The following is a 15,220-nucleotide window of genomic DNA, read 5'->3' as shown; positions in this document are numbered from 1 at the left end:
TTCTTTTTGATTTTGTTTATCAAATGCATTTAAAATATTCCTCACATCCTTTTAAGGCAGAAGAAAAATAGAATTTATATCTTTATTTGAAATTTGTTGCTGTAGTTGTACTTTAACTTTCTTGAACTGCAAAATTGTTGCCAGTATTTTTGATGACCTTCATGACTTCCAAATAACAGAATATCTCATAGAATTAATATATCAGTTTGTTGTTGTGAAATCCTTTCATATGTTTGTTAAATGGAATTCTGAAATACTGCTATATTTACCTATTCTAAAAGTTGTATGTATTATCTCAATTAATTGCATTTATTATAGAGTTATTTTCAGTGGGGATAATAATTCTCTATTTTGTGTAGGTATCCATTAAATAAATATCAATTATCTGAAAGTGCAATTACCTGATTTATCTCTTGAAAAAAGGCAAGAAATTCAGTCATGGAAAACTGCTAGTGACTTAATATCTCAACTTTTAACAACAGCTTGTTTTGAACACTTTTGTTTATATGCAGAGCATTGTGCTAGACACAATAGAGGTTAAAAAAAGTATGACAATATATGTACTTCAGTAATTTATAAGCTAGTTGGAGCAATAAACTGATATAAAAATGACACAGCACTATATGATTGTGATGTAAGGAGTAGAGCAATAATAAAAACAGCTAATATTATTGAGCATTAACTACGTGCCAGACACTTTTCAAAGTCCTTTGCATGGGTTAATTCATTTAGTATTTATAACAAGCCTATGAGGTAGATCCTGTATTATCACCATTTGTGAGCAACAGAGATACTGAGAATTAAAGTAAGCTGTCTAGAGTTATACACCTAATTAATGTGGTTGAACCAATATTAAACTCTGGATGTTTGGCCTCAGTCTGCACTTTTAATCATTCTGCTATACTATAAGTACTTTAAGTGCTATAGCCATTCAAAGGAGAAAACAGTGGCTTCCAGTTGTTGTGGTGGAGAAAGGCTTCCTAGTGGAGAGATGAGATTTATACTGGGCGTTGCATGAGAATATTAGTGGGCAAAGAATAAAAGGAATAGTGTATTCAAATGAGGACACCAGTTTGACCAGAGCACAGCATATTTGTAGGTCAGTGTATGTGGAAGTACATAACTATACTCTCAACACTTCCTGCCAATTCCCACTGCTTTACCCATAGCAGATATCATTGATTGATTACAGCACTCTTTCTCTCTGGATCTGAAGTTGCCAGAGTTAACCACTATAAATAGATTGGAAATGGCACATGATATAAGACATATTTTGCCATATTGGGAATTAGTCAATTCCAGATAGAATAAAAGGCCAAATTGTGGAAGCTTTGGTTGCCAAGAATTATATGGTCTATTTGTGTCGTCAAAAGGCAGTCTTTGAAGCAAATGAGTAGTGTATTATCAGAGCTTAGAATCAGATTGCCATTTTTTGAACATTAGAATATTAGTACAATTAGTAAGTTTGGTCTATTTAATCCCAAGCTAATTTAAATCATGGTTATTTTATCCTGTTTTACTTACCCCATTGAATTGTGAATGTGCGTGCTTGGAAACATTAAGACATAGAGTAAGGAAATGGCTTTGGCTGGTTTCTGTAATTTTTTTCTGTTTTCATCTTTATTCTGCTTTTTTCACCCCACTTGTCTTTTCTGATATCTCACTTTTGGTCATTTCAATCCATGTTCCAATTCTTATAGCTATTCTTATGAGACTAAGAATAGCTAAGTCTAATAGCTAATGAGACTTACCTAAGCAATGAGAATAAAACCTCTTAAGTTTATTGGTTGTAAACTATTGAAAAACATAGAAAGACATCTAGAGGCTGAGTTTGTTCTCACAGAAGTGTCAAACTATAGTTTTACTAAACTGCTTGCTGGGTCAAGGAATTTTATATTTGTCTTGGACCCTCTCTGAAGAGGTTTACTCTCATAATTGCTGAAAGAATCTCACTGATTAAGCTATAAATGGTTCTTGAGTATGGACTCTGAGAACAGTATTAAAGTGAAGTTCCGGGGTAATTTTATAGTCATATAAAGATAATACACAAATTATTTTCAGTGAAATAATCAGTTTACCGTGTTAGCAGTCAGTTCTTTTGCACAAAGCAATAATAATACCTAAATTTTAGAATTTCATGCTTATTCTCACTCGAGACCTTTTGTGTTATTCTGGAGATTTTGTTAATAAAATATGTAAAGCTTTTTTGAAACTTTAATGGGAAACAATTAACTTTAATGTCAGGGTTTAACATACATATTTTAGAATTTATTTCCAAACACTTACTTGGTGTTTATTTCAGAACAGTAATTCAATAAGAATTACCCTGATGGAAAATGTCCGCATGGAGAACCATCATACAGTCTACATTTGATGAACATTAGAAGTACAAACTCAAAAAACATACCCTCTGGGATTTTTAGTCAGGATCTTTTGGTATTAAATATTGACTGCCATCAGACCTGCAGATCATGTCCTGCCCTGGTTTCTAAGAGTACCTACAACATTTTTAAACATTAAAGGAAAATAAAGGTAGTTTGATATAATGCCTTCCTTCAGGCAGGTACAATACTTTTATGTTCATTTTTCAAATAAGGTGACTGAAGAGCCACTGAGATTGACTTGCCTAAGTTTTCACACCTGCTGAATAGCAGAAGAAAGTCAAGAAGCCACATATCCTACCTTCTGTTGGATACCAGTGGCTCTAAACTTTTCAGGTTTCAGGACCCCTTTCTGCTTTAAAGTAAAATATTAGGACCCCAAAGAGCTTTTGTTTATGTGGATTTCATCTACCAATATTCTATTAGAAATTTAAACTGAAATTTACAAAAATACATTATGTATTAGCTAACTTAAGAACAATCAATTACCCATTGCATGACAACGTAACACTTTAATGAAAAATAACTAATTATTTTCTAAAACAAAAAGAGGTAGTGAGAAGAGTGACATTATTACCTATTTTTGCAAATTTCTTTAATGGCTGGCTTTTCCTCAAAATGTCAACTTACCTTTTATAAAAGATAATAAGGAAGTAGAACTTAATCTCCTAAAGAGAGTAGGTTTTTAATCAAGTTCAAATGTAGTTCCTGCTCCTTTCTTCATTTTTTTTTTTCCATTTTTCTTTTTTTTTCATAGGATGTGTTCATCCCTACTTCCAAAAGCAGCTACAAGTGCTTATTCTAATCTTTGGGGATCTGTTGTCTCAGGTCCAGCTATCACATCTGATGATTACTGAGTTTAGTGTCTTTTGGAAAATAGTCCAAAGAAGTCAAGCTGTTCTGGCCCATGATAGTGTGCAAGACCCTTGGGGTAAAAAACCAGAAGGCCAGTTTTGATCTCAATTCATGTGTAGGTAAAACACCAAAAATATTTGGACTATCCACTATGTGTCCTGAACCAACCATCAGGCGAGATCAGATGTTTATGACACCTGGATATAAGCTGTCTTTTCTTTCATTGGCAACAGCCAATCTAAAGGCCTTGTAGACAAAACCACAACAATAGAATACTTTACTTCTTCACATCTTTCAAACTGAAGGAAAGACAAGAGCAGGACATGTATCTATTTTGTTTTGAGTAAGGAAATCATGAGATTTATCAGGCCTCACATGAACTTTTCAAATGCAACATTTAAAGGAATGTATTTTGGCAAAAAAAAAAAAAAAGTGATAGTCTTCAATTTGGCCATTGTATTTCTTAAAGTCATAAACTCTCAACATGTAATTTTATAAAAATGACTCAACTCAATTTCCTGTTTTCCTGCAAGCAGTAGTTGTGAGATTTCAAAGGGGAAATAGCTTTAAGTACAAAAGTATAGCCTAATTTAATAGACAACAATAGCACACTTAAAAGGAAATATACTACTGTACTAATATCACATACATCACGTATCATAAAAGGTTGACTATTAAATGCATTATTTTTCAGGCCACTTGCAAAAGAGATCATAGACTCGCAATGTTGAAAACTCGCCGCTGCTACCTGGAGAAGAAAAAGGAAGAGGAACTGAAGCAATTTGATGAGAATACTAATTGGCTCCATCGTGTGGAAACTGAAATGGGACTCTTAGGTCAAAATGGTCATATTCCAAAGGTACATATGTGTTTGTAGATTCAGATTTATTTTCTAAGAACTGAGTTCCTTAAACCCATTGTCTTTGTTATTGAGTAAATACCTTTCATAAGACAACTTTTGGTCCATCTCCCGGAGATTTGACTCATTTTACTGTTTTTAACTGAATATACCTTCTGCCTCCCTGATTACCTATTAGATTTGCCTTTCTTGTACTTTCAGAAGAGTAAAGTTACTTTTAAATGTTATTCTTAAGTGATTGCATCCTTTTATGAGGAACTCTTAAGTTAGAATGAAGTAATTCTATTTCAGACTGTACTTGAGGTTTCATCATGTAGGTAATTTAAGTTTGTTTTAATACTTGATATTTTGTGCAAAAATAGTTTTAAATGTGGTCAGCATTATTTGTATTATAGCTAAAGAAAGCCAGTTTGAAAGCCGTATGCATTTATTTTTATGTACTAAACTGAAGATATTCCACCTAGAATGGCAAAAGTTTATATTTATAAAGAGTAGCGATGGGTAATGATGGTTAATGGCTGAATCAGATCATAATTGTGTTCAGCTACAATGTTACAGATAGTTTTCTCCCTTAACAATAGTAAGCTACAGAAGTATGCAGTTCATTCCTAATAAAGTACCTCCCAAATGTCTTCAGTGTCATCATTATACTTTTCTTTTCATAGTTGTGATAACACTATTCCATCTTTAGTCTTGAGTTCACACTTAGGCCAGAAGAGGAATGAAAGAAAGGGGAGAGAGATATCTGTATTGGGAAAGCAAAAACTTTTCCAGAAATCCCTAACAGACATATCTGAATTGACTAGAATTGTCACGTGGCTATCCCTAGATACAGGGGAATCTGGAAGGGTGAGTGTTTTGCTGGACATATTATCATCCTGAATAAAATTAGAGTTCTCTTAATAAGAAAGAAGGGGCAAATTAATATGGAATAAGCAGCTAGCAAACAAACTGCTACAAAGTAACTAATTTTGATCTCTAAATACCTAATACTTTAAAAGAACAACTTTTTTATACTCTTTTTTTTTAAAGGAAGAGTATCTAAAGTCTTTAATTTGATGATGCTCTTCTGAAAGTCTATATTATGTATCAGCTCTGAAATCTTAAAATTTCTAGAAAAGCATTAAACTGAAAATAAATACAGGTGAAATGGAGTATAAAATATTCAGTACAAATGAATGCAGCTAGTGACTGTTAATATTCAAAGGTATCAATTTTTTGTTATAATTTAAAGATATTAACCAATGCATCATAACTAGGAAAATCGATATAAGTGTCCATCCTTTTAACACTGAAGCTCAGACTGAAGGGAGAGGAGACTAGCAGGAGTAGTGAATGATGACAGTACAAGGTAGTAAAATTGGAGCAGTGAGCAACAGATACCTTGTTTCCTAAGAAGAGGGCCAAGGATAAACAGAGACTGAATAGTTCTTTAGTGTGGAAATTCATTGAGGGCCAACCAACAGTTTAATCGACACTCAGCAGTCCTAGAAGTCTTCACAATATCTTGATGAAAGTATGCCAGCCAGTTAGTTCAGTAGATTGGGAATTAAATGTAGTACAAAGCATACTTTAATGAGATTTTATAACTTAACTTAATTGACAAAGCACTTTAGAATATTAATATTCCCTATAGCAAGAATGTAACTATTGGATAGAGGATAGACACTAGAGTTGAAGTGGTTGGTAATTCCATTATTTGATAGTTGTGTTGAATACTAACTCTAATAGTTGTGTTGAATACTAACTCTAACACTAACCATATAACTTGGGGCAAGTTGTTTAACTTCACTGTCTTAACTTCTCATCTTTAAAATATATTTAAGGCATTATGAACTTAAATAAAATGCTGTATGCAAAGGCCTAGCACCACTTAATACATAACGAGTGGTTGATAAATAATAGTTTAATATTCTAGGCCACAACATCATAGACATCAATAACCAAAGAAAGGTGTGCACAAAAGGAACACAGCAGCATTAGCTGTATTATAAAATACATTTGCTATTTTTCCTCCAGAACAGTGTTTCTGACCTTTTTGGGTCATAGATGCCTTTGAGAATCTGATTAAAGAGCTATATATAGATCTTCTCCTAGATGGACGATTGTTGGGGGGGGGGTCACATTCATACAATTTTACTTTTTTTTTTTTTTTTGGTCATTTTTTCCATTAATACAACATTAAGAATATCTGCTCTAGAAGAAAACTAAAGCGCACTTATTTTAAAATGCCATATTCCTCTTAAGATTACGTAATGGACATATTTACATGACTTAAAAGGAATAAGCAAAAAAAACAATGATTAATCAGTAATCTATAATAGGGATTAACTAGGCTTTCAAACGGTAACGTCTGAAATTCCATGCTTGATCTGAGAATCTAAAGCTGTAGAGGCCCATCATAGAATGCAACAGCCTCCATCAAAGTACCTGTCAGGGTCCCCAAGCCACAGTCTGGATATGTTTTCAGAGAAGACAGCTGATATCCTGGCCAAACGAGTGTTTCTCACTCAGTGCGCAAGAGCTGTTTCTCTTGAAAAGGTAGCAGATATTGAATGTTTATAGTAGTTTTTGGTTTGTTTCACTTATATTTGTCATGTTTCACTTATTTGTTAGAGACTATGTATATCTAAAGAAGTCTTATTCTCAAGGTGATCATTGTCAAAATGACATAAAATAACAAGTATTTTTGTTAGTTTTGTTTACTATTACTTACGGCCATGATGTTCTAATAGAATATTTAGCCATTCTAGTGAGCAAAAACTTTCTCATGAAGGGTCTAAAAAATGTTTTTGGCATATGGTAAAATATAACATAAATTTTACCAGTGTACAGTTCAAGTGGCATTATATTCATAAAAAGAATTAATAGATATACATTTTAAAATGTTATTTTCATCTCTCAATAGCCTTGCTTAATTTACATTATACTTATAATCTAGTACATTTGTGTAATCAACAATCTAAAATATAGCCCAACTCCAACTAGAGGAGTACTTAAGAACTTTTTAATATTAAAAGAAGCAAAAACCTCAATTGTAGCTATTTACTAGTTTGCCTTTGTTTTCCCATATTTTTAAATTAAATTTAAATTTTAAATTAAAAAATTAAATTCCCAATTTTTAAAATGGTTCAGTATTCTTTTTAGTAATATTATTATTGCTATTTTTTTTTGGCTACTTAGTAGCATTTATAAAGTTAATATTGTTCAGGTTATTTTCAATAAATTTAAATTTTTTCACCATGGTCAAATCTAATTTTTCTAATAATCTGTCTTCTATTACTCTTTTAAGCAGGACTTTTCACACCTGAATATGAATCTGGAATTGATTTTTAAATTCTTGTTTTTTAATGCATTTTATTATGAATACTTTGAAAAAATTACAATTAAAGCTGTTTCCATTCCCATCACCCTAATCCCACTCTCAGTTTTTTTTTCCTGTGGATATTTTCACAGCTGAAACAGTTATCTATGTATAAGCCATTATTTCTTACATAAACAAACTGAGACATAACTTTGTGAAAAGATTTATCCACAGTTGTACAACTCTGGACAGAGATCCAGTACTGCGACTTTCAAATTGCTGCCCTTTTTTCTGTACCCTCCTGCATTATCTACCTCTTAACCTCACGAATTTATCCACTTCTCTGTATCTCCCCTGCCACTACCCTAATTCAGACTCCCAGCCCCCATTATTGGACTGGTACATTTGACCTTTATGCTTCCATTCGTATTCTACTGCAATTCATTCTCTCTACTGCAAGCAAAATGAGCTTTCTAAAAGGTAACTCCGATCATATCACTCTTCAGTACTTTCTCCCTAATGTAAACTCTGTTACGATTTCCCAGGTCTGGCATGGCACCTGAAGACCTTTCACATTTTATATATTACCTCTCACTATATTCTTACTTCAGCTATTACTAACCTCCCCGTAGCTCTCATAATAGGCTATGCGCTTCCAATCAGATTCAGTCATTAGTGTATCAAAACAAGAAAAAGATTCATATTGTAACTTTGTTTCTCAAAGACAACAAACTAGCCAAGAACAATTATTGAGTAAAATAATTATACATTCAAGGCTTGTCTCTTTAAGAGTGGTGCAAGAAGATAAAACAATAAGATTAACAGAGGGAGTAAATAAAGAAGGGTTTTTTTTTTTTTTTTAAGAGAAAAGGTGGAATATTTGACAAACATGGTCATACTTTTAGGGTCGTTGAATTTTTTGACTGGAAAAGACTAAAGAGATCATCTAGGCAAGCTCTTAAATTTTAGTCAAGTAAACTGATATGCATAAAGACCATATTTTGGGTTCCAGGTAGCATGTGTGTCATAGTTGAGCCATCTCTAAAATCACCTGATTCATAGGCCAGTGCTCTAACCGTATCATCCTGACTCCCTAAAGAGAGTTTGCTCTAAAATACTTGCTGTATTTCTTGAAATATAATTATGAATCATGTGAATAAACAACCCCCAACTTTACTATATCTCAGACACATAGAATTACATTGTTTCCCTGTCATAGTGCCCGCCACTAGCTTAGGAAGTATTACAGAAAAGAAAAAGAAAAAAATAACTTTAAGCTTACAGAGAATCAGTGGCCAACTGCAGGTTGGGAAGGAGTATTGAAAACCTAAAATGGATTATGGGAATTATCTGTAGGAAGTATCTAGGCACAGCTCCCCTGCTTATAGGATTTTTGTCTCAGCCCCTTACAATGTCCAAAATATTTCACTCCGTTTTATTTTATTAACTAAAATTTTTCCAATTTAAGATTCTGAGAATGCTACTGGATTATTACCATTCATACTTTAGTGTATCCACTTAGCTGACGTTTTCCATACTTAAGGTTTAGTAGATTTGAGAAAAGATAAGTAATTTTAGGTGGTAGATTAGAGAACATTTGGGCATATGCACATAAGGGAGCCTACGAAAACTTTTTTACACTTTTGGCCTAGAATGAAGCTTATACCAAGACTGGGTGAAGGTAAGAATTTTTTTTTTTTTTTTTGGCCACACCTCGCGACATGTGGGATCTTAACTCCCCAACCAGGGATCAAACCTATGCCCCCTGCTGTGGAAGCATGGAACCCCAACCACTGGACTGCCAGGGAATTTCCCAAGAGATTTTTTTTGCGGTACGCGGGCGCCTCACTGTTGTGGCCTCTCCTGTTGCGGAGCACAGGCTCCGGACGCGCAGGCTCAGCGGCTATGGCTCACGGGCCCAGCCGCTCCACGGCATGCGGGATCTTCCCGGACCGGGGCACGAACCCGTGCCCCCTGCATCGGCAGGCGGACTCTCAACCACTGCGCCACCAGGGAAGCCCCCCAAGAGATTTTTATTGTATGAAACTTTTATTGTATTGACATAGCCCCTGTCCTGGTGGTATACCTTACATTCTAATATGGAGAATCTACGAACAAATAAATAAATGGAATTGTTACTAATCAATGCTATGGCAGAAACTATCAGGGGTGGAGAATGTCCATCTTTAAATGTGAAGCTTAGGAAAAGCCTCCCTGAAGAAATGACATTTAAGCAAAAATGGGCCATATTCATGTACTTTCAAAGTATTATGAACAAGTTGGATAGACCAAGAAACTGTCACTATAGTAAAATTTGTTCTGAGTTCCTGATGTTCAGTTTCTGAGGAAATTTGAAACTTGTAAGTCATAGACCACCTGTACCAGAACACTTGTTTTTCAAATTGTTCCTAAACATACCACTTCATATTTTTAAGAATTAAAACTATTGACACCAATATAAAATAAGTTTTATTAAAATTGATTTAATTTTGACATTTTTAAATGAATCTGAGGTATAGTGTGTCTTGTTTTCCCCAGGAACTCAATAAAGAACTTCATTGCCACCATTTGCACCTCCAGAACAAAGATTTGAAAGCACAAATTAAACATATGATGGATCTAGCTTGTCTTCAAGAACAGCAACACAGGCAGACGGAGGCGTAAGTACATGGATTTACCTGTTCTAAAAATTTTAATACTATAGACCTAAGGAACCTGAAGCATAGAAGTTTAGTTTTCCATTGCCAGAAAATTTAATTTTATCCAGTACAAGGTACATATTTTTTATTAAGTGTCTGCCAGCATCAGAAATCATGCAGAGTTAGAAAACACCGAGAAAGTATAAAGGATGTTGTTCTTCTCCTCTAAGTTTTTATAGTGCTTTATAGTTTTGAAAACATTTTTTAATTTATTATTTTTATGTAATATATGTCATGTAATACAAAATTTCAAAGATGCCTCTACAGTGAAAGAGTCTGTCTTCTACCTGTCCTCTAGCCATCCTTGTCCCCTCCTAGAAACTACTACTATTAATACCAACTGAATTTTTAAGTAGACAGTTTTTAAGCATTCGTAATTCCAGAATGATTTTTTGCTATCATTAAAATGAAGTTATTAAAAGTGTATATTTTTTAACATCATGTCCCAAGTTTTACGTGATGCTATAGTAGCTCTTTCATGCTCTCTCTACTAACTCAGTAGTAACACCTTTTAATTTTTGAAACGTAATAGTAAAAAAGTATAACTTGATCTTTTATTTTTATTACCTTGGATATGTCAGTCAACTCCTTAGGTGTCACTTTCATGCTCTGTAAAAATGAGAAATTTATTTCTCTAAGGGCTTTCTGCCAATTTGAAATTCTACTGGAGTTCTTCTAGTGTTCTCAAATAACTGGTAATTAATTTTCCATACTTTTAATTTAAAGGAAATTATATTAGCATAGTTATTTTTTAAAAGAATAAGAAAAAGGGAAGGAAAAACTTTAGGGAAATATTATCCTGTGGATAGAAGCTCACCCCATACTTTCTATATTTATACCTAGAGCATACATTGAACATTCATTTACTTGTACTCACACCACCTGCAAGAGTTAAAGTTATCAAAGAAACATTAATTTATTTTGACCATACTGTATTTGATATACCATACAAATAGATTAATATATTTAAGATACATTTTTGCCTCAAAATGGGCAAAAAGATTTCTAACTTTGAAAATTGGTGAACCAGAGCATTACAGAGGCAATACAATATAGTAGAAAGAGTATGAGTTTTAGAGTTGGTCTTGAATTCTAGTTTATATGAGCACTATAACCTTGCGTAAATTATTTTACCTCACTAACCCTTAGTTTTCTTATATGTTAAATTATACTTTCCTTATAACAATTTTAAAAGGATTAAATAACAAAAAATAATGGGTGTGATGAACTGTCTTAGCCTGAGCTTATAGAGTGGAAACAAACAAAAAAGAAAAGATTTAGTATATATTCAGAGTGCTGAAAGAAAAAAATTTTCAACCAGTAAGACTACCTCGCAAAGTTATCATTCAGAGTTGAAGAAGAAATAAAAGAGTTTTCCACACAAGCAAGAGCTAAAGGAGTTCATCAATCACTTATAAAGCTAGTATGAAGGTTGAAAGAAGAAAGTAGTAAAAATAACTAACTACAATAATTCCTTAAGGAATACACAAGATAAAAAGATATAAAATATAACGTCAAAAACATAAAATGTGGTGGGGGATGAAAACGTAGACCTTCAGAATGCATTCGAATTTAAGTGGCTACCAGCTTTAAATAGACTGTTATAAATTTGTTGTTATATGTAAGCCTCATGGAAACTTCCAAGCAAAAACCTATAGTAGAGGGCTTCCCTGGTGGCGCAGTGGTTGAGAGTCCACCTGCCGATGCAGGGGACACGGGTTCATGCCCCAGTCCGGGAAGATCCCACATGCCACAGAGCGGCTGGGCCCGTGAGCCATGGCCGCTGAGCCTGCGCGTCCAGAGCCTGTGCTCCGCAACGGGAGAAGCCACAACAGTGAGAGGCCCTCGTACCACAAAAAAACCTAGAGTAGGTGCACAAAAAATAATAAGAAAGGAATTAAGCATGCCACTAAAGACAGTCATCAAACCACAAAGGAAGAGAACAAGAGAAGAAAGGAACGGAGGAACTACCAAACAGCCAAAAAAGAATTAATAAAATGGCAGTAAGTACATACCTGTTAATAATTACTTTACATGTAAATGTACTAAATGCTCCAGTCGAAAGACAGAGTGGCTGAATGGATATAAAAACAAGCCCCATCTATATGCTGCCTACAAGAGACTCATTTCAGACATAAAGACAATTCACGGACTGAAAGTTAAGGGATGGAAAAAGGTATCCCATGCAAATGGAAACCAAAAGAAAGCTGGGGTAGCTATACTTATATCAGACAAAATAGGTTTTAAAACAAAGACTGTAATAAGAGACAAAGATCAGCATTACATAATGATAAAGGAGGTCAATCCAACAAGAGGATATAACATTTGTAAATATTTATGCACCTGACATAGGAGAACCTAAATATATAAAGCAAATATTAATAGACATAATGAGAAATAGACAGCAATACAGTAAGAATAAGGGACTTTAATACCCCACTCACATCAATGGATGGGTCATCCAGACAGAAAATCAATAAGGAAACATCTTCCTTAAACAACATGTTACAGTAGACAAACTTTACAGATATATAAAGAACATTCCATACAAAAGCCACTGAATATACATTCTTCTAAACTGCACATGTGACATTCTCCAGGATAGATCATATCTTAGGCCACAAAATAAGTCTTAACAGATCTAAGAAGACTGAAATCATATTAAGCATATTTTCTGACCACAGTGGTATAAAACTAGAAATGATTCCAAAAAGAAAACTGGAAATTTTACAAACAAGTGATTAAACAACATGCTACTGAACAACCAGTTCATCAAAGAAGAAATCAAAAGCAAAATCAAAAAATAGACAAACAGAAAAACAAGAATAAAGCCCAAAGTTAGTAGTAGGAAGGAAATAGCACAGCTTGGAGCAGAAATAAGTGAAATAGAGACTAAAATACAACAGAAAAGATCAATGAAACCAAGAGCTGCTTCTTTGAAAAGATAAAATTGACAAACCTTTATCTAGACTCATGCAGAAAAACAGAGAGAAGTCTCAGATAAATAAAATCAGAAGTAAAAGTGGAAATGTTACAACTGATACTACACAAATACAAAGGATCCTTAGAGACTACTACAATTATATAGCAACAAATTGGACAACCTAGAAATGGATAAATTGCTAGAAATATACAACCTACCAAGACTAAATCATGAAGAAATAAGAAATCTGAACAGACCAATTACTAGTAAGGAGATTGAATTAGTACTTAAAAACGTTCCTACAAGCAAAAGTTCAGGACCAGATGGCTTTACTGGTTAATTCTATCAAACATTCAAAGAAAAGTTAATACCAATTCTTCTCAAACTCTTTCAATTAAAAAATAGAAGAGGAGGGAACACTTCCAAACTCATTTATAGGCTAGCATTACCCTGACACCAAAGCCAGACAAGGATAGAACAAGAGAAGAAAATTTCAGGCCAATATCCCTGATGAACATAGATGCAAAAATCCTCAACAAAATATTAGCAAACCAAATTGACCAATACAATACTTTAAAAGGATCATACACCACAATCAAGTGGGGTTTATTCCAGAGATGCAAGGATAGTTCAGCATCTGCAAATCAATCAGTGTGATAACAAAATGAAGGATAAGGCATCATGTGATCATCTCAATAGATGCAGGAAAAGCATGTGACAAAATTTAATATCCATTTATGATTAAACTTGCAACAAAGTGATTATAGAGGGAACATACTTCAACATAATAAAGACCATATATGACATGCCAACAGCTAACATCATACTCAGTGGTGAAAAGCTGAAAAGCTTTTCCTCTAAGATCAGGAAGAAGACAAAGATGCCCACTCTTGCCACTTTTATTCAACATGTACACACTACTGTATATAAAATAGATAACTAATAAGAACCTACTGTATATCACAGGGAACTCTATTCAATATTCTGTAATGACCTACATGGGAAAAGAATCTAAAAAATAGTGGATATATGTATATGTATAACTCATTCACTCTGCTGAACAGCAGAAACTAACATAACATTTTAAATCAACTATACCCCAATAAAAATTAACTTTAAAAAAAAATAGTATTAGAAGTCCCAGCCACAGCAGTCAGACAAGAAAAAGAAATAAAAGGCATCTAAATTCAAAAGGAAGGAGTAAAACTGTCACTTTTGCCAATGACATGATATTATAAACAGAAAACTCTGAGGACACAACCAAAAAACTATTAGAATAAACAAATTCAGTAAAGTTGCAGGATACAAAAGTCAATATACAGAAATCTATTGTGTTTCTATACACTAATAGCAAACTATCAAAAAGGAAATTGAGAAAACAATTCCATTACAATTGCACCAAAAAGAATAAAATAAATACCTAGGAATAAATTTAACCAAGGAGGGGAAAGAAAACTGAAAACTATAAGACATTCATGAAAGAAATTGAAGAAGACACAAATAAATGGAAATATATTCCATGCTTATGGATTGGAAGAATTAGTATTGTTACAATGTCCATACTACCCAAAGCAATCTACAGACTTAGAACAATTCCTATCAATACTCAATGGCATTTTTCACAGAACTAGAACAAACAATTCTAAAATTTGTGTGGAACCACAAAAGACTCCAAATAACCAAAGCATTCTTGAGAAAGACAAAGTGTGAGGGACCACACTCCCAATTTAAAACTATACTACAAAACAATAGTAATCAAAACAGTATAGTACTGGCACAAAAGCAGACACATAGATCAATGGAACAGAATAGAGAGCCCAGAAATAATCCCATGCATATATGATCAATTAATTTACAACAAAGGTACCAAGAATATACAATAGGGAATGGATAGTCTCTTCAATAAATGGTGCTGGGAAAAGTGCACAGCAACAAGCCAAAGGATATCTTACACCATACACACAATTGTATCAACTCAAAATAGATTAAAAACTTGTACGTAAGATCTGAAACCATAAAACCCTGAGTAGAAAACATAGGCAGGTAAAAATAACTGTCATATAATACAGCAGTTCCACTTCTGGGTATTTATTCAAAGAAAATGAAAACACTAACACAAAATATAAAGCACACCTGTGTTCATTGCTACAAAAACAAAACCCAAGTTTATAGATACAGAGAACAGATTATAGAGGTTGG

General features: G+C 33.6%; 1 protein-coding gene across 1 annotated transcript in view; it reads left to right on the top strand.

Annotated features, from left to right (window-relative positions):
• The window catches only part of KIF18A (kinesin family member 18A), a gene marked incomplete at both ends in the record, with an annotated part of 70,319 nt that overhangs the window by 20,622 nt on the left and 34,477 nt on the right, over positions 1-15,220 (top strand). Inside the window, 2 exons of the mRNA XM_082660962.1 lie at positions 3,931-4,095; positions 9,938-10,059. Of these exons, the coding sequence (XP_082517088.1) occupies positions 3,931-4,095; positions 9,938-10,059 (287 nt within the window). The remainder of the gene's footprint in view (positions 1-3,930; positions 4,096-9,937; positions 10,060-15,220) is intronic.

The sequence above is a fragment of the Grampus griseus genome (assembly GCF_964374135.1).
Source record: "Grampus griseus genome assembly, chromosome: 8".
NCBI classification, from domain to species: domain Eukaryota; kingdom Metazoa; phylum Chordata; class Mammalia; order Artiodactyla; family Delphinidae; genus Grampus; species Grampus griseus.
The sequence above is the reverse complement of the archived record's forward strand: the minus strand, read 5'-3'. Positions and strand labels throughout refer to the sequence as shown.